This window comes from Cyprinus carpio, chromosome B16 (genome assembly GCF_018340385.1).
Source record: "Cyprinus carpio isolate SPL01 chromosome B16, ASM1834038v1, whole genome shotgun sequence".
Classification (NCBI taxonomy): Eukaryota; Metazoa; Chordata; class Actinopteri; order Cypriniformes; family Cyprinidae; genus Cyprinus; species Cyprinus carpio.
In genome coordinates, this window is record NC_056612.1 from 14756508 (window position 1) to 14773825 (window position 17318).

Genomic DNA, 17318 nt, shown 5'->3' on the forward strand with positions numbered 1-17318 from the left:
AGCTCTTCATTATGACTGCTGTGGATGTTTAGTCATACTCAATTACTTCATTTCAAGGCAGAAAAAACCCTTCATGAAAGGAATCGTAATGAATTCATAAGCATTTCTCCATGCTGATCAAACAGATGTGCAGTGGCTCATTATTAACTGAAATATATGGATGCTTTTTTATTAATACATGAGGCATAAATAAATTCAGTTGCAATTAAGTAATTTGCTTCTTAGTGACACTTGGTTGGGGACTAAAGTATTACTTTCTAAAGTTTTTTGTTTACAGGAATACAGTAGTCAAACATTCATGCAGTTACAAAGGACATAAGATCATGTGTACCTCCAAGGAAGGAGTAACCAGTAGTTCTTAAGGCAAGACTTTCCTACAGTTTCTAAGTCCTCTGTAGAGTAATTCCTGACTTTACAAATCCAAATGACTAATCTGTAAACAGAAAAGCCATGCATTTCAGTTTATCTTGTTATGATTGACGTCAAAACTGTTAATGGTAATAACTTACATTTCTACTGTAATGTGACAACATAATTGTGAAACACATTCAAAAGTATTTCAAATGCACTAAAATAATAAATAAATATATGCTACAAGACTAAAACAACTAGAAAATTGTCTTACATTTTGTTGAAACTTAGCATGCACAAGTTACAGGGTAGTTCCATGCTGGAAAGCTATTTATATTTATTCAAACAATATTCTGTTTATTCAAATGTAAAGGAGTGAAAATATTAACTTCATCATATCGGTCTAAAGGATTGAAATCCATTAGATGAAACACGAGCTCTTCAGTGTAATTCAATCATTACTCCTGATCGCTTCTGTGAATATTTCCATAAATGTTCTTTTATATCTAAGCCTCATATAATAATAATAACAACAACAACAACATTAAGAGCAAACTATTCATGCATGAGTAAAATAACTGGGGCCAGGTGAGATGCATCATGAATGGTGTCATTCACACGATATGAACACAAAAGAGACATAATGTAGCACGTGTGCTACCGTGAGAGCTAAAAATACATCAACAGATCAGCATTTAGGATGAGGTTACAAAAAGAGGTCAAGCAGGTTCGACTCTCCTCCACATTCCTGTAAGTAACTTTGTGCGTCTGAGCATTTCCTGTTGCTGAAATGGGCCGCCCTGTCGCACCATATGCTTTACACTGTCTGAGGTGGAACTAAAAAGAAAAAATATCAAATTTATGAAGCGTTCAATAAAAATACGAGTTTTTTTATTTTAATTAATGTTTGTGGTAGTGTACCTTCTGTCTTTGGTGGCTGAGGGCCTTCCACTGGACTAGATCTGTAGGGAAAAAAACAAAAACACAATTATCCCACTAAGCCATGCTAGTCCATCTAAGAGGGGTGTCAAACTCAGCTTAGCACACCAACACACAGAGCTAAACTTGTTAAGCAAGTACCTTGTAATCATTTAATCATGAAAACCTTGACTAGCTGGTTTAGGTGTGTTTAATTAGAGTTGGAGCTTAACTCCGCAGAGCTGTGGTCCTCCAGGAACTGAGTTTGACAACCCTGGTGTCGCATGCTGAAATCTTCAGCAAGCATGCACATCTCCTTTAGTCAAATGCAAGTGGTGTTGCTTGATTTAATGCAAGGGCTTAACATCAATATTATCAAACGATTCAGATCATCTCAGGATGACATGCTGAGCATTTTATCAGGCCATGTCTACATTAGGCTACTCTGGATACATTTGAAAACAGCATTTTCATTTTAAAACATTCTCCATCCACGCTACAGTTTTTAAGAGTTTTCCAAAAGTTTCTTAACCACGCTGAAACATGCTAAATCATCTTACTCCGTATGCTTAAAATGTAATTAAAGCTCACTTAGTTGATACTGAGAGACCATGCTCAATGAACTTCTTAAAGTTCTTCTTACTTAATAAAGTTCTCATGCTTTTCTTCTGGCCCAATTATTTTGTTAGCAAAATATCTCAGAATTGGTGCATCCAGGTCGCACTCAATCACCACATCTAAACATGCATCATTGTTTTAAAATAACTCTACTTTTACAGTCCACATTTCAACTTTTTTTTTTTTTTTTTATTTATCCACATGGGAGAGTGTCTTCAAAAACCAGAGCGGAAGGCCAAAACCCCAAATAGTAGAGAAAAATATGCATTTTCAAATGTAGCCAGTGTAGAGGTAGGTAGTCTTGATACAAGCTGCCTAGCCACTTTAGTTCTTGATTTAGGAGGTGTGAGAAACATTGAACAAACTGCAGCTTTTACAGTATGAACACCACAGCAGGTGTCTTTGATATGTCTGGTCGTGCAAGTAAAACATGCTGTTGTTTAAATGGATCGGCAGTGTTGTTGAACTGAAAAAAGAAGCTGGTCAGACTCAGTTCAGAAAGCAATAACTTTAGAAACCAGAGGGCTGCATTCAAAGAGTACAGGAGCTTTCCAGTGAACAGACATGGAGCCATCGATTCAAAGTAGATCTTTTTTCTTTTAGGATATTTCCTCATCCTTACTTGGACTCATTCCACATGCACAGTCAAGGCTGCACATTTGTGTGAATGATTCTTACTTGGATTTCGAGCATTTCAACTTTTTACCTGTCAGGGCAAAGAAACATTTAGAGATGGTGAAAAATATAACTGAGAGGGACTTAGACTACAAAACCAGACATAAGAGTAAATTTTTTGAAATTGAGATTTATACATCATCTGAAAGCTAAATAAACACTGTAAGCTTTCTACTGATGTAGCCTTTGGTTTGTTAGGATATGACAATATTTGGCCAAAATACAACTACAACTTGAAAATCTGGAACCTGAAGAATCTTGAAAAAATCGCCATTAAAGTTGTCCAAATGATGTCCTTTGCTATGCATAGTAAAAAAAAAAAAAAAAAGGTAGGAAATATACAAAATATCTTCATGGAACATGATCTTTACTTAATATCCTAATGATTTTTGGCATAAAAGAAAAATCGATTATTTTGATCCATACAGTACAATGTAATTTTGGCTATTGCTGCAAATATACCTGTGCTACTTAAGACTGGTTTTGTGTTCCAGGGTCATAATTAGAGTTTAGCTAGTTTGTAAGAAATACATTCAGTCTCATTTAAATTGACCAAATTTTTCACATTGCAGAAGTACTTAGACAAATGGTGGATTGAGAGAACTGAATGTATTCACTGCTCTGACTGAAGTAAAACTGGACTGACTGTAATGCCAGGCAAATGTCACTCTTGATGATGACAACATTTTGTAACATCACAGCTGTTACTTACTCAAAGCAATAAGAATCCCGCTTACAAACATAACCACAGCAAGGATGACACCCGTGGTCCGCAGCGTCTCGTAATCTGAGCTCAGAAATCAAGTGGTGAGATCTTTTTTTATTGGCTTTATATTTAAAAATGAATGTATTTCCAAGCAAAATACAGCATGCTTACCGTAATGAAAGGCACTCTGGTCCATATCCATGTATGACTCTGTAAATACATTTACATATTTTAACAACTATGAAACAAAACGAACCCCTATAATAGACTTAGTATGGATAGGTATGTGATTCACAGTGAAGACATGGAGTGAAGTAAGGAAGACAATGCAGGGGACAGAGTTCAGCACCATGGACAGATGCTGGTTTATTGCATGTATAAATATAGAAATATTACACTGGACAGTCAAGGTCTAATGAGCTCTCAAATAACGAGCTTATTAGCTGAAATACATTCAGACTGCAATCGTTTGAAATACTAATCGCATAAATAGTGATCTCAATTAGCTGTTGAGCATGTACGAGGCAGAAGGGCATATTGCAAACTAAAGGTTTTCACCTGAGCGTCAGTAATTCGGGTTATTGATTAGCTGCAACGAGGCTGCAGGCTCAGCGAAAATAAGCTCTCTGAGATCTGCAGTCTCCATAAGCAAATGGCAAGTGGACTTTCCTCTAGTAATAATCAACAAAGCTGTCTAAACTGCCAATATAGAGCTTTTAGTACCTATATATGAAAAAAAGGAAAAAAGGAAAATAACATGCAAGAAGAAACAACTTGTGTCCCATTAGAACTGGCTCTAGCGCAATGATGCGGTTGTGTGGGAACTTCAGGGTTTTATAACGGCTTACTTAGCGATTTTCAGCACCCATCTCACTTTTAAAGTGATAGATCACTCTAAAATAGAATTTACTTAACCTCATTTCTTTACAAAGCTTTATGACTTTGTCTTTCTCAGAAACACAAAATGAGACTCTTGGCAGAAAGACAGTCACTCCCATTATAGGCTAGAAAAAAAACTAGACTGTAAATCTTGAGACTGTCATTCTAACATTTAATTTTGTGTTGAAAATGTCATTTGAAAGGTGAACTATTTAAACCATATATCCAGTAGTGACGGTCTTACTGTATCGACCGATTCAAGTTTTAAATGTAGCCTATTATCTGCAGTATGCAAACAAATTTAGTAAATAGGCTAAATGAGATTGGAATCGCTGAATATATAGCCTAGGACAACTAAATGTGTAATAAGTTATAGCCTATTAGTAATTCCTGTCAAATTACATTGAATTTGTATAGGCTAACAGACAATTTCACTGAATGTTCTTTTGTTATAGTCTAATTTCTCAAGTCATTCAACAGCATCTTAAAATGAGTTTGATAATTCATTATGGCACAACCATGCAGTTTCAACTTTAAAAGCAAACAAATGCAATAAATAGACAAACCTGTTGAAGCTGCCATTTCTGCAGTGTTTAAACGAGACAGGGTTTCCCTAATCTTGCTAGAAACTGTAATTCAGCACCGTGAATGAAGAGTCTGCGGTGGAGCACTGCGTCGATGCTGCACCTCGGAAGTCACACACTTACTCCCCCTAGCGGCGCTGGTCTGTCGGTGTTCCCAGACATGGCGTTAGGTAGATAAAAATCATCCTGGCCAATGCGGTGGGGATCCGGAGCCAAACACCTCCCCCCAGTGAATACATGCGACAGAGAACCCCACCTATGCAGCAACAGGACTGGGGTCTGCAGGAGCATTAGGACGAGAAGTGGAAGCTGGACAACTTCAGAAAGCTTTGAGTGTGGATGGTTTCATTGCGAGCCTCGGGATGTTAAGTATTTGTACGCGTTAAAACAAAAAACATTTATTAAATTATTGACGCCGACATATCTTAACTTTACGTGTCAATTTAGACTGACTGTGTCTACTCAAATACAAAGATAAATGGCCTTTATCAAAAAAAATAAACCTCGACAGGGCTGTCTGCTTTTTTTCACGGAGAACAGAGTCGATAAGAGTTTTTATATATGTATTATTAATCATTATCATTATTAATTTGCATTTCATTTTTTTCTCTCTGTGGACTAGCAGCTTTTTAATTAGAGTAGGTCACATGCCCGTAATATTTAAGTGTTTTCTAATGTATGTAATGTAAAGTTAAGTTTGTTCTTCAAACCTATATTTTCGCTTTCTTTCCGTTTTGAAAGTCCTCCAGTGCCATTTTTATTAGCATTTGTAGTCGTAATATCGCTTTGAATCGCAAGACGGCGCTAATAATCTACTCCAGGTTGTGGTGATTAAAAAAAAAAAGGAGCGTGAAAGTGCCTGCCAAGACATATCTGACCGCACCCTGACCAATCAGAATTAAGTATTCAGAGACCCTTAATATGTTATTCTACATGCACAGAGGTTTTGTTTGTTTGTTTGTTTGTTTGTTTGTTTTACAGAAGCTAGATACTACTGCAAACATCTGTGACACAGCTGCAATATCAAACTGCTTGTACTTTTACCAAAGCCAGTAAAAGCCAAACCTTTAGCCAAAAAAACAACAACAACGGCAAATGCTAACTCTTATGGTTTGCCAGTAGCCTACGTGGGAAAGAAGACCAGAAGCCGTATTTTTTTTTTTTTTTTTTTTTTTTTTATGGATGTCAATGGAGGAGAGGCTTCACTACGTTGAATAAACGCCGTTTTAAAGGAAACATCTTATAATTTAATGAATCGGCAGCCTATCAGCTAATCTCCAACATGTTTACACTAAGCAATGCTTTTAGATTGAACTATTTTTAGAGTTTACACCGAAATAAAAAAAAAAAAACAGTTTTATAAGTCATTCACTTTTTGGGACAGGTGGGATACAGCTCAGGGCATTTCTCATTCATATGGTATCCGTAAACGGCGACTGAGTGTCGCACAACTCTTGACTGAAATTCAGTGACGTCAAGGCTGTAATGTAATTGCATATTAAGGCACACACATTATCCAAGTTGACAGTTACGCTTTCTCCAATAGTAAGTAATAGAGACCCTCTCATCTCCCTATATAAAGACAATTGCCTTGTCCAAATACCCACACCTGCGGTCTTTGCACTTGATCACTTGACTACTTATGACGTATTTCCTGTATTTTGCCCAAGTGTACAAGTGACGATGAAGACCACAAGTGTATGTACAACTTTTCATTACCTGATGGGACACACTTTAATTTCTGATTGTTTTTTTTTTTTTTATTGCAACGTTATATTGTCCTAAAGTCTATTTCTCACCGTGTACCACTTGCATAAACACCACATCCGTAGGGACTGCCATTGTTGTTTTGCGGGCTATGTGACATCAGAGCGCGGAACTGGGAGGACATCAATCTAGTACGAGTTCACGGGTGGGAAGTCACGGGTTGGGCTGCTGTTCCAGTGCACGTTCACAGGTAGAAGGTTGGAGAAACACAGGTTACGGGTTGCCTGGAACGCGGCATAATCAATCAAATTAATAATAATAATAAGCAATACACACATGATTATGTATTACAATGTTATGTGTCTGAAACGTCAAGTATTTCGTAAAAAGTATATCGTCACATGGAAATGTTGGGGATAGCTAACGTTAAGGTAACGTTAGGTAAAACTGAACTTGACCATGCAAACGATCACGCTTATAAAAAACAATGTAATAAAAAAATGTTTCCCTCAAATAAGCAAGGAGTAAGCACCTTTGGAGATAGAAATAATTATAAATGAGCATAAGCCCCGTATGGTCCGCCATGCTGGTTTGTTTACATCTAGCTACCACAATGCCTTATATTAAGGCAGTTTGGCGTGACTTGCCTGGAACGTTACAAAGTCGTGAGTCGTGGTTTGAAGTCGTGACTTACGGGCTCAGAAACCTGCCTGCAACGCAGCATAGTGGTGCGTTCAAGTCATGTCGGATACATCGTATTTACGAGTTAAACGCACATGAACGCCACCACAAAGTCGTAATTACGAGTGGGGAAACTTGGAATTTTCTTTAAGCTCAGAGTTTCCGAGCTGGGGGCGTGTCAATGAGAAACATGACAGAATCAATGGATCGATGGATGCAACGTCTGTTGTTGACTGTAATTTTTTTAGTTGAAATTGATAGACAGGATTGAAATATAACAATTAATAAGTTTTTATGTGATACAGATTAGAGTGGTTTCCTAAATTATTTAAAAAAAAAAAAAATTAAACACGCAAAACACACCTGATGCAAATTCTTTGCTCTTCATTTTCTATAAGCAGAGTTAACAAACCCTGTTGTATTTTCTTGTAATTTATTAAAAGAAGGTACACCGCCATCTTCTGCCGACTAAACTGACTTGATCGCACCCGCGATTGTAATTATGACTTGTCAACTCGTAAGTACGAACTTCCCAGGAGGACTTGAACGCAGCATAAGATCTGGACAGTCTTGCGCACTTACTTCCTGTCGAGCACATGCACGCACACACTCTCAAGTAGCCAAGACCGCAAGTGTGGGTATTTGGACAAGGCAAATCTCTGTTATTACTCCTTCATATAAAAAGGAGAAGGGCTTCAAAAGTAATGGACGCCCATCGCAGAGCAGTGCAAGGTGAGCATTTGTTTAAACGTATACATTTTTTTGTTTTTGTTTTAGAAAATGACCCGTTTGTTTCGCTAGACAAGACCCTTATTCCTCGTCTGGTATCATGTAGAGCCCTCTGAAGCTGCACTGAAACTGTAATTATGACCTTCAATGATTTTGTAGCCATTAAAGTCCACTATAAGGAGAATAATCCTGGAATGTTTTCATCAAAAACCTTAATTTCTTTTCAACTGCTGAAAGAAAGACGTAAACATCTTGGATGACATGGGGCAGAGTAAATTATCAGGAAATTTTAATTTGAAAGTGAACTAATCCTTTAATGCTTCTTGAACTCATTAATAAAACGATATATTTTAATATAAAATACTAATGTTATGTTACTACAGTTAATAAAATATATAATATAAAATAATTATTTGTAATCGCTAGGTTGCTAACGGAGAACGCTAAACCGGAAGCTCACGTACAACTGAGATATTAGCGGAAATACGTAGGCAGTGGGCCGTGCACAGAGTCCATAACAGGGTCACCTATTTATAACACAGACTGAATATGAGAGACAGACCAGGGCAGATGCCAAGCACACGTTATATAACGGTTACATTTTCTCAAGCACACTTAACAGACATTCAATGGAAATCACTTTATTTTTATTTTTCATCTACAGTATACTTTTTTCCTACTTCTGCTACGTGACAAAACTGTATGGACAATTTACAAAATATATAAAATGCCTACTTACTACTTTTAGCTACCTAGCACTTACACATACTAGTCAACACCATGTATTTCAAAAACTTCACAGAGAGCTTGAAAAGTACATGACAAAAAGTGGAGGAAAATCTCAAAAGGTATCAGCTGCTGAGTTAAACATTACAGCAAAATAGTTCTAGCTGATAATCAACACTTTTATTTAAACAATATTTTTGAAACTTCAAATTTTAAAAAGGAGCACTCATGCTCTCATGTACCCAGAGACAAAGGCATAAAAATTGTGAACACGAACTAAATCCTCAAGTGACTTTTTCTTCTTCCAAATGGTCAAAGTTCTGATTAAGATTTCTCCTTAAGAAGCCATGCTTTCTGTCAAGAGGAACCAAAAAACAGAGATATACAGTCATGAAAATTTATGCAGGATATATAACACTTTATGACGAATCCAAAAGTGGAGACACTGTCACCATTTTCTCTGTTCCCTTGGCTTACTTTATTTTGCACCTGCAATAAAAATAGCGTAAATGTCAGTTTTTTTTTTAAGTGTCATGAACTATTATATTATAATATAATATAAAAACTATATTATATAAATATAATAAAATGGAACATTCTCACCTCTGGCTGCCTCTGTGTCAATACCCACTGGCCTATGAAGTAGGAAAAAAACAATAAAACGGACAAAGTCAAAAGATGGTAATTTCCTGAAGAGCAGAAAAATAAATAGACATTATATTGTGATCTGATTATTGATCTAGTCGCATCATTGGAACAGATGTGGTCACGTTATAAAAAATAATGTTTATTAAAAATAGTGTATTGTAGCATTGTATCAAGCACAGAAATTGTCAAAGCAAGCAGATTTTTGTTGGTCAGCGTGGCTAATCTTTGTGACTAAATCCAACCCGTTGCGAAATATGGATGGTGAAATCTTTTGATGTAACACAAAATTCCCGATTGCTTGAATTCCTGTCAAAATGACTGGATTACCACAGCTTAGCCTAAATATTTTCATTGAACAAAATGCATTACAGTTTTTTTGCCACTTACTTTGACTTTTGCCCTTTGCAGCGGCATTTCCGACCTATTGGAAACAAGCCAGAAGTATGATCAAAACCACTGGTGGTTTATTATAATATACAAGAGAAAAGCATTCACAAACACATGGTGTTTTAGAGATTGCCTATGTTGCTGTAACACATGATGAAATTAGACATAGGTACACAAAAACCAAACTTCTGTCCTTAAACACCCCTGTTGTGATCAGACTCATGGTCTATATAACATCAGGTCAGCAGGGTCTCTCGTTAGTAATTTATGTGTGCTGGTGGTGGTTTCTGAGTAAGAGTGTCAAAGGTTAGATTGGCTGCTTGTCTCTGCACTGGTGGAACACCGTAAGTCATGGTGCGGTGTTGGGTGTCGTAGAGGTTTAAACTTAGAGGTTATGAAAGACATGCTGGCCTGCAACCAGTCTACCCTCAGTAACCGATATTTGTTTATCTGCATGAGTGGATACATTCTTAGATGAATATCTACAAAAAATATTCTGTACATTTGATAGCAAGTACTATACGAAAGTAAAACACTTTCTGCGAACAGTACAAAGTTTGACACTCACCGACAATGAGGAAGATCCCCATAAAGAAGAGGATGACAGCAAAGATCATACCACCAATCCTCAGAGATTCATAATCTGGAAAGAGGATTCAGAAGAACATGTACAAATGTTAATAACACATCATTAAAATGGGAAACATTCCACAATAAGCTTAAAATTAGTGCTGTCAAACGATTAATCGCATCCAAAATAAAAGTTTTTGTTTACAGAATATATGTGTGTGTACTGTGTATATTTATGTATATATAAATATGCACACATACATGTATATATTAAAAAAATATATGTTATGTTATATATTAAATATATGTATATATAATATAAATTATAATGAATATAAATATATACAAGTAAATACATGTAAATATTTTCTAAATATATGCATGCATATGTGTGTATTTATATATACATAATAAATATACACAGTACACATATATATTCTGTAAACAACTTTTTTTGGATGCGATTAATCGCGATTAATCGTTTGACAGCACTACTTAAAATATATTTAAAACAAAAAACATGGTTGCATCTGTGGTAACACAATATGCAAATTACAGATTCACACACACAAAACAGCCCTTTTATAGCAGGTTCACATGGAATCTTTAGAATTGGAACTCATTCACAAATCTCTACATCCCACTGATTTGTTTACCAATATTTTGGCTCATTTGTTAGGCTTTAAACTCCAGATAAGAGCCTAGTACTACTGTAGTCTCATATAACTAATTTTTAACTAAAAATCAGATGTAAATTTGACAAATGTTCCCTAAAATCAGCACAGAAAATGTGAAAGATTCCGCAGATTCCATTTGGTCCCGCTTATGAATGTTAAGGCCAACACAACATGCACGGACAATAATCTACTAAGCATAATGAAAAAGGCTGGAGAATGACTTTCCTGAGACAGTCTGGAACCACTAAACTGCCATGTGTACTTGGTTGTTTGCTTTCTAATAGGGCTCTGAGTTGTACTTTTAATTGTAAACATGACAGTTTATACATATAATCCAAATACGGACAATAAACAAATTTAATAAAAAGTAAATTTGGGAAATTCTGAGGTAAATATCAGATTCTAATTTATGTGTTCCACAGAAGCTTAGTCCTGGAGTGAATATTTTCTATCTGTTTTGGAAAAACAGAAAAGGAAACACAAATCTCTCTGACTTCCCAGATGTTTCCTGAGAAAGGTGATGCACTTTGGCCCTGAAAGCCTTTCTTAACACAACAGCGCTTGGCACACTGTTGGAAACATCAGAGTGCAGCTGTAACCCCCATAATAAATGGACTATGCTCACAATACTTTGAAAAACACAAATTCCTCTGAGTAATCACTATGTTTTGCATACTAGCATTTTCCCCCTTTCAAGCTTTATGAAGTCAACCAAGAGATTTCCTTAATCCATATAAGTATGTATACTGCCATAAGCAGCTATAGTCCATCTGTACTCACCATAATGAAATGGCTTGTCGAATTCTGGTGGGAGAAGAAAAATAAATGAAAATATCTAGTCAAAACTCTGTAAAGCTGTAAAAAAAAAAAAAAAAAAAAAAAAAAATACTGGTAGCAATCAAAATGTAAAATGTTAAGAGAATTTAAGATAGTGACTACATTCTTGTGCCGAAACATAAAAAGATATTCTCTACATATCTGCAAGCCATTTCTCAAATACAGAATGCTACTGACAAATTGATACTATATGGAATGTACCAAAAGAGGATAAGAGCTTTCTGACTGGTGACTCCATAAACATTTTTCACACCCACTGTGAACTAAAAGCTTATAGTGTCAAACATATGCTGTTTCAGTGCACACGACATTAAACCTGGTCTAGCCTGGCTAAAAACACTGTTAATAAGCCAATAAGACGTTCAGTTAAAGTAAAATTAATTAGACTAAAAGACACTTACCATGAATTTCATCCATTTGAGAAGCTGAGGGAGAGAAAAAGTGTTACAGTTTCAATCTAGCCAAGCAAAAATGTCAAGTTTATGCCAGCCAAACTATTACAGACAGAGCATTATTGGATTCTAAGTATAAGTATAAGAGTGAAGCTGTATTAAATTAATATAGTACTTGCAGTGATTCTTTATTTATTATAGAACTATTAATGTTATTTAATGTTAAATGTACACTATGGTTGCATACTACATTTCAACAGTTAATATGTTTGGACAGAGCCATAATAACTCAATATTATATATGGCAATATGTTCAAAAAGCATGTGCACAAGCATGAAAGACACAAAATAAATGCTCACACTGTGGCAGCCAACAGCTTCTTTTCAATATGCCAGATCAACTTAAAATGCATTTTAAAAAGCTGAACTATGAGATTTATATTACACAGAAAGGTTATTTTAGGAACTCATCTCATAGAACGACGCATTAATTCTAATATTTTGACAAGTTCTTTTCAAAGACTTCTTATTAGTATTAAACAGACATTTGGCAGAAATGTTACTTTGAGTCATTTTATGCCACAAATCTATCAGTGGAATGATAATAGACCTACATGTTTTTAAAGAGTTTTTTCAGAGGATCTGCTCTCTGAAAACAAGAATGTTGAAGGCATCGCTCCAAATCTCCCATTAAACATTATGAATGGTCTGACTGTAAGACTTTGGTTATCCATAATGATCTCTCGCTCTCTCTCCCTCCCTCCATCCCATCCAAAAAAAAAAAAAAAAACAAAGAATTAAACAAAACAACATAACATTCCACAAAACAAAAAACATTATTTTTTTAATGCTGCTCATGTACGCATTTATGTGGGCAGTATTTACATGAGAGCACACTGGCCAACAGTGTTGGAGCACTTAAATGGTGTATTCAAATGTTTGTGTTGGCAACAACACACACACACACACAGTCTGAGAAAACAGCAATTCTCCCAGAAATCCAACAGATCGGCTAGATGCATGCTACTGCAACTTCTAAAAGTGGACAAATCTCAAAATAATACATTAAAGCAACAATACTTATAATTCCCAAGGTCAATAAATACTTAAAAGTCTCATCCTGTCAAAACTGCCTCCATTTGGAGTAACAGAACTGCATGTACCCAAAGTTAGGTACAACATGAGCTGCGCTGGCACACTTGAAAAAGTCTCAAGCCTCGTGGTGTAAGAGTAGTGTTACTTCATCGGCTTTTCAGAAAAACCCTTCAGGGAAAGGTGTAATCGTAAGCAGAAATGAGACACGGTGGAACCGTTTGAGAAAATTTGCCAAAAACATGCAAAGCCAAAACAGCACAAACTGCTCCAGTATTTCAGAAAAGCAGTCAAGTGCAACGGCAGTCAAATTTTATTAAACAAAAACAAACAGAAAAAGCCTTGGTACATATCAACGTCAGACAGAAGCACAGAATACTTTTTTTTTTTTTTATCACTCACATACATAGCAAAGTGTCTCTAACCCTCTACACACTTACCTGGCATTTCCCTGCCAAAAGCTGATCCTGCATGCATACACATATACGGTTAATCTCTAAAGGCAAGTCTGTGCAGGACAAATACTTTTATTTTTTGTCCTAATTACATTCTGGAGATGATTTCTAATTTATATATTTATATAAAAAGAATTCTCAGAGTACAGTTGAGAAGGTGGCAATAAAAAAACAAAAACAACAGCACTCACCCAAAGCTGGAGCGAAGTAGGACAAAAGCACTGCAGCAACACAAAGTTCCATCTTGTCTGAAAAAACAAGTGAGTGTGAGACACTGGGCTGTCTTCAATCCCTGCAAAATTCCACACACATACTTCAGTTCTTGTGGGAAGGTTTAGAAACCTGTCTAATGAAGTCTTACTTCTCTTATATTACTGACTTGAGCATTTAACAGAACTGTTTGACTATGAATTGAAGAACAAGTCCTGGTAGTTGTGGGTGACTTTTTGTTGGACATCATGTGCTTCTTTTTGTATTATGTTTAAACAACTACACAGAATAAAATATCAAGTTGATTTAATTGAGCATTTCTGCATCTATAAGCTGCACAAAAAGATCTCTTTTAGTTTCCCATGTTTCTCTCTCCTATTGCTAAGAATGCCAAAAGGGCTCTATTTTTGGAGGACCACCTCAAAATGGTGGGATAAGGAACAGAGGCGTCATGCCCATTCAAAGGGAAGGGGCATGTGCCTCCTCAAATTTTGAGCCAAATGGATACTGAATGCAGCTTCCAAAAGACAATAACAGAGACACAAGTATTTTTCCAGCTGCACATTATAACCAATCACACAGGATTCTGTTGAGCTTATGAATGCAATGGCCAATCAGAGGCGTTCAGATGAGTCATCGCTGAAAAATGCCAGAATATTCATGAATATTCATTTCACAGTGTAAACAGCTTCAGCGATTATAATGAGAGTTTTTGAGAGTGGTTAAATTATTCTTTGATAATGTAAATGTTCTTCACATTTAATAAAAATTCACATTTAATAAAAAATCAGTCGTATTAAAAATATTTTATGGCATGACACCCATATCTGGTACTTAAGTAAAAAGACGTACGTATGCGTAGTTAACAGATTACACTATTAGACTACTTTGCCCATTGCCCATTATAGATCAACTAACAATCTATAAAGGTGCAAAATGCATTTACTTACACATATTTGAGAATCAAGATATTTCAGGATATAGTTAACACGTTTGGGAATATTTTGAATAAAAAGAAAAAATAAATAAAACAAGCCTATATCAGTTATACTCAGTGTTGGGCTAGTTACTAAAAGAATGTAATATATTACTTATTACTAGTTACTCCTTTCAAAAGTAATGACTTTCTGTCAACAGTAATTAGTTACACTACTAGTTACATTACTTTTTCTTCACGCCTCACAGAAGTTGTAACTGTGTATCCTCCACATAACAACATATTTCTGCCTCATCATTTGACCAAAATTCACATTTGATTGCAGTCAGAAGTTATTACAAACACTCAATATTAATAGTGACATTCAAGTATAAGTGTTGTATTAATCTCATTAATTGTCATGTGTAGCTTGAAGCTAATTGTAATTTCTCCATTACCCATATACGATTGTATTTTATTATGTATTTTATCAAATCACATAAGTTTGTAAGAAACGGTTTAATTTTCCAAAAGGATTTTTAATTATAGTAATATAATGTACCACATGCTGATCAGTGTGATGTTGGTAGGATGTAATGGCAGAGTAAAGTAAACCCACAAATTACACAACAGTGTTCAGATCATCTTTTTTCCTGACAAAATCAATATAATGCAATATTTCTTTCTATCTGCTGAATGTAAGCTTTTCCATATTCCAAGCTTGCCTGCTGCACTGGGGACATCACATGCATCACGTGTGAGTCATAAAATAAATCTAGGAATTATTTGATTGTTGGATTTTAAATCAGTGGGGTTGAGGCATCAAATGTAACTAAGTAACTAAGCTGTTTTATGGATGGTAACTGTAATATTATTACTGACATATTATTAGTAATTAGTTACACTATAGTTACTGCAAAAATTAATATTATTACAGTAACTAAGTCACTAGTAACTAGTTACTGCCCAACACTGATAATTATATATGGCTCATAGCTGCTGTGTGTCATATGACAAGCATGACAAGCATGAGGAGCAATACCCCCAAACAACCCCCCACCCCAAACCCCAAACAAAATGAGTGCATGACACCCCTGATAAGGAGCCCAAGGGACATGTGTGGGGTGTGGTATTTCAAATGATATTTGATAAGCGACTTACAGACTAAGTAAATGTTTTAGCTGTAACTCTCAAACACATACCACTGAACTCCAATCTCAAAACCCATTTCAATTTAGATGCACAGCAATTGATCGCTTGGAAATCTCAGGTGGTCTCTAAATAACATCTTCGATTAAACTCATTTGTATACAAAAAAGACCACAGTAAAGTACAGTTGTTGCACAGATGTGTCACTACAACATTTCTCCACAGGATAAATAATGGAGGAGGAGGAGGAGGAGGAGGAGAAGGAGGAGGAGAAGTCACATACACTCTTTACAATTCTGGCACTATGACAGAAAACCCCCTCCCCTGTTTACCCTAAATCCGCGAGATTTCACTGAATTGCTTGGTGGCAGAAGCTTCTTTTTCCCATTTTCACAACTAATCTCATACTACAGTAAACCGTCTAATGACTGCGCGATTAAAAACGTGGAACATGATGTGCAAAACAGCAAAACATCTCTCAAGGAGCTGTAATGTGATATTGATGGTCACGTGCTCAAGCTGCCGATATAATCAGGACTGCATTCTTGCAAATGTTAAACAAAGAAAGAGCAACCAACAAATAAAAAAAATGCATTCAAATCTGCTTGCATATAAACTACACGTGATAAATCAGTTTTGTTTTGTTTTGTTTTGTTTTGTTTTTTGTAAAGATCTATTGGAACAACATATCTCACTTGCAGAAACCATTTATAAAGATCCATGTTGTAGTTATGCAAGAAATCTTACGTTAACATAGCTGATTCAACTTAAAAAAAAAAAAAACAAAGCGCGTCAAAGTCTTACCAGCTCAATCCTGCTCAACACCAAAGAATCCGGTTTTAATGTGTCCCTGGGGCAAACCAGAAGCAACCTCTCGACGACCCAATGTTATACAAAAAATCTGTAGAATTACTAGTGAAATGGTGATTGAAAAGTCTTATCTTCTTATACGAGTTAAAAACGTGTTATTCTTAACTGTGAGCTGCTCGTAGTCATAGCTGTGGAAATGACACGTACGTTACATGTAAATATTTTCTGATGTTCGAACGCGCGCCTGTGTAGCGCAGCTAGACTCCTCCCCATCTTTGCTTCATACCGTAGACCTCTGACCCAGGAGGTGGAGGCAGGCAAGGAATCGACCTTTAAAGGAATTTCGATAGGAAATATTCAGGGCGCAATCTCTCGAAGTTTGCCTCGCGCAACCTTAACTGACGACTATTTGATATACAGGGTTTCATGAGGAAGATGAGGTTCTATTTATTGAGCCGTTTTCTCATCTCAGAAGGTTGCATGTCAGATATTAAACAGACATTTAGAACGTTCTTAAGGCGTTTTGGAATGATTGGAATGATTTGGAATGTATGTGAAACTGCATTTTTTGCTCTCACAGGTGTTTATCAGATGCTTTTGA

At 35.9% G+C, this 17318-nt stretch overlaps 1 protein-coding gene across 10 annotated transcripts; it reads right to left on the minus strand.

Moving 5' to 3' along the window:
- Window positions 1-143: 143 nt before the first annotated feature.
- LOC109086100 (FXYD domain-containing ion transport regulator 6-like) lies at window positions 144-17034 on the minus strand. 10 transcript variants are annotated; one of them, XM_042740959.1, is made up of 10 exons: window positions 16712-17030; window positions 13824-13880; window positions 13618-13644; window positions 12095-12118; window positions 11637-11660; window positions 10178-10252; window positions 9610-9643; window positions 9178-9209; window positions 9027-9063; window positions 8474-8928 (listed from the first exon to the last, which is right to left on the minus strand). In XM_042740959.1, the coding sequence occupies exons 2-9, from the start codon at window positions 13873-13875 to the stop codon at window positions 9053-9055; spliced, it is 279 nt and encodes a 92-aa protein (XP_042596893.1). In that variant the 5' UTR covers window positions 13876-13880; window positions 16712-17030; the 3' UTR covers window positions 8474-8928; window positions 9027-9052. The 10 variants fall into 10 exon arrangements, with proteins under 10 accessions (XP_042596900.1, XP_018956145.1, XP_042596893.1 ...); XM_042740958.1 differs by having other exon boundaries at window positions 9052-9063; window positions 13824-13924; window positions 16712-17011; XM_042740957.1 differs by having other exon boundaries at window positions 9052-9063; window positions 16712-17004.
- Between the last annotated feature and the right edge of the window lie 284 nt (window positions 17035-17318).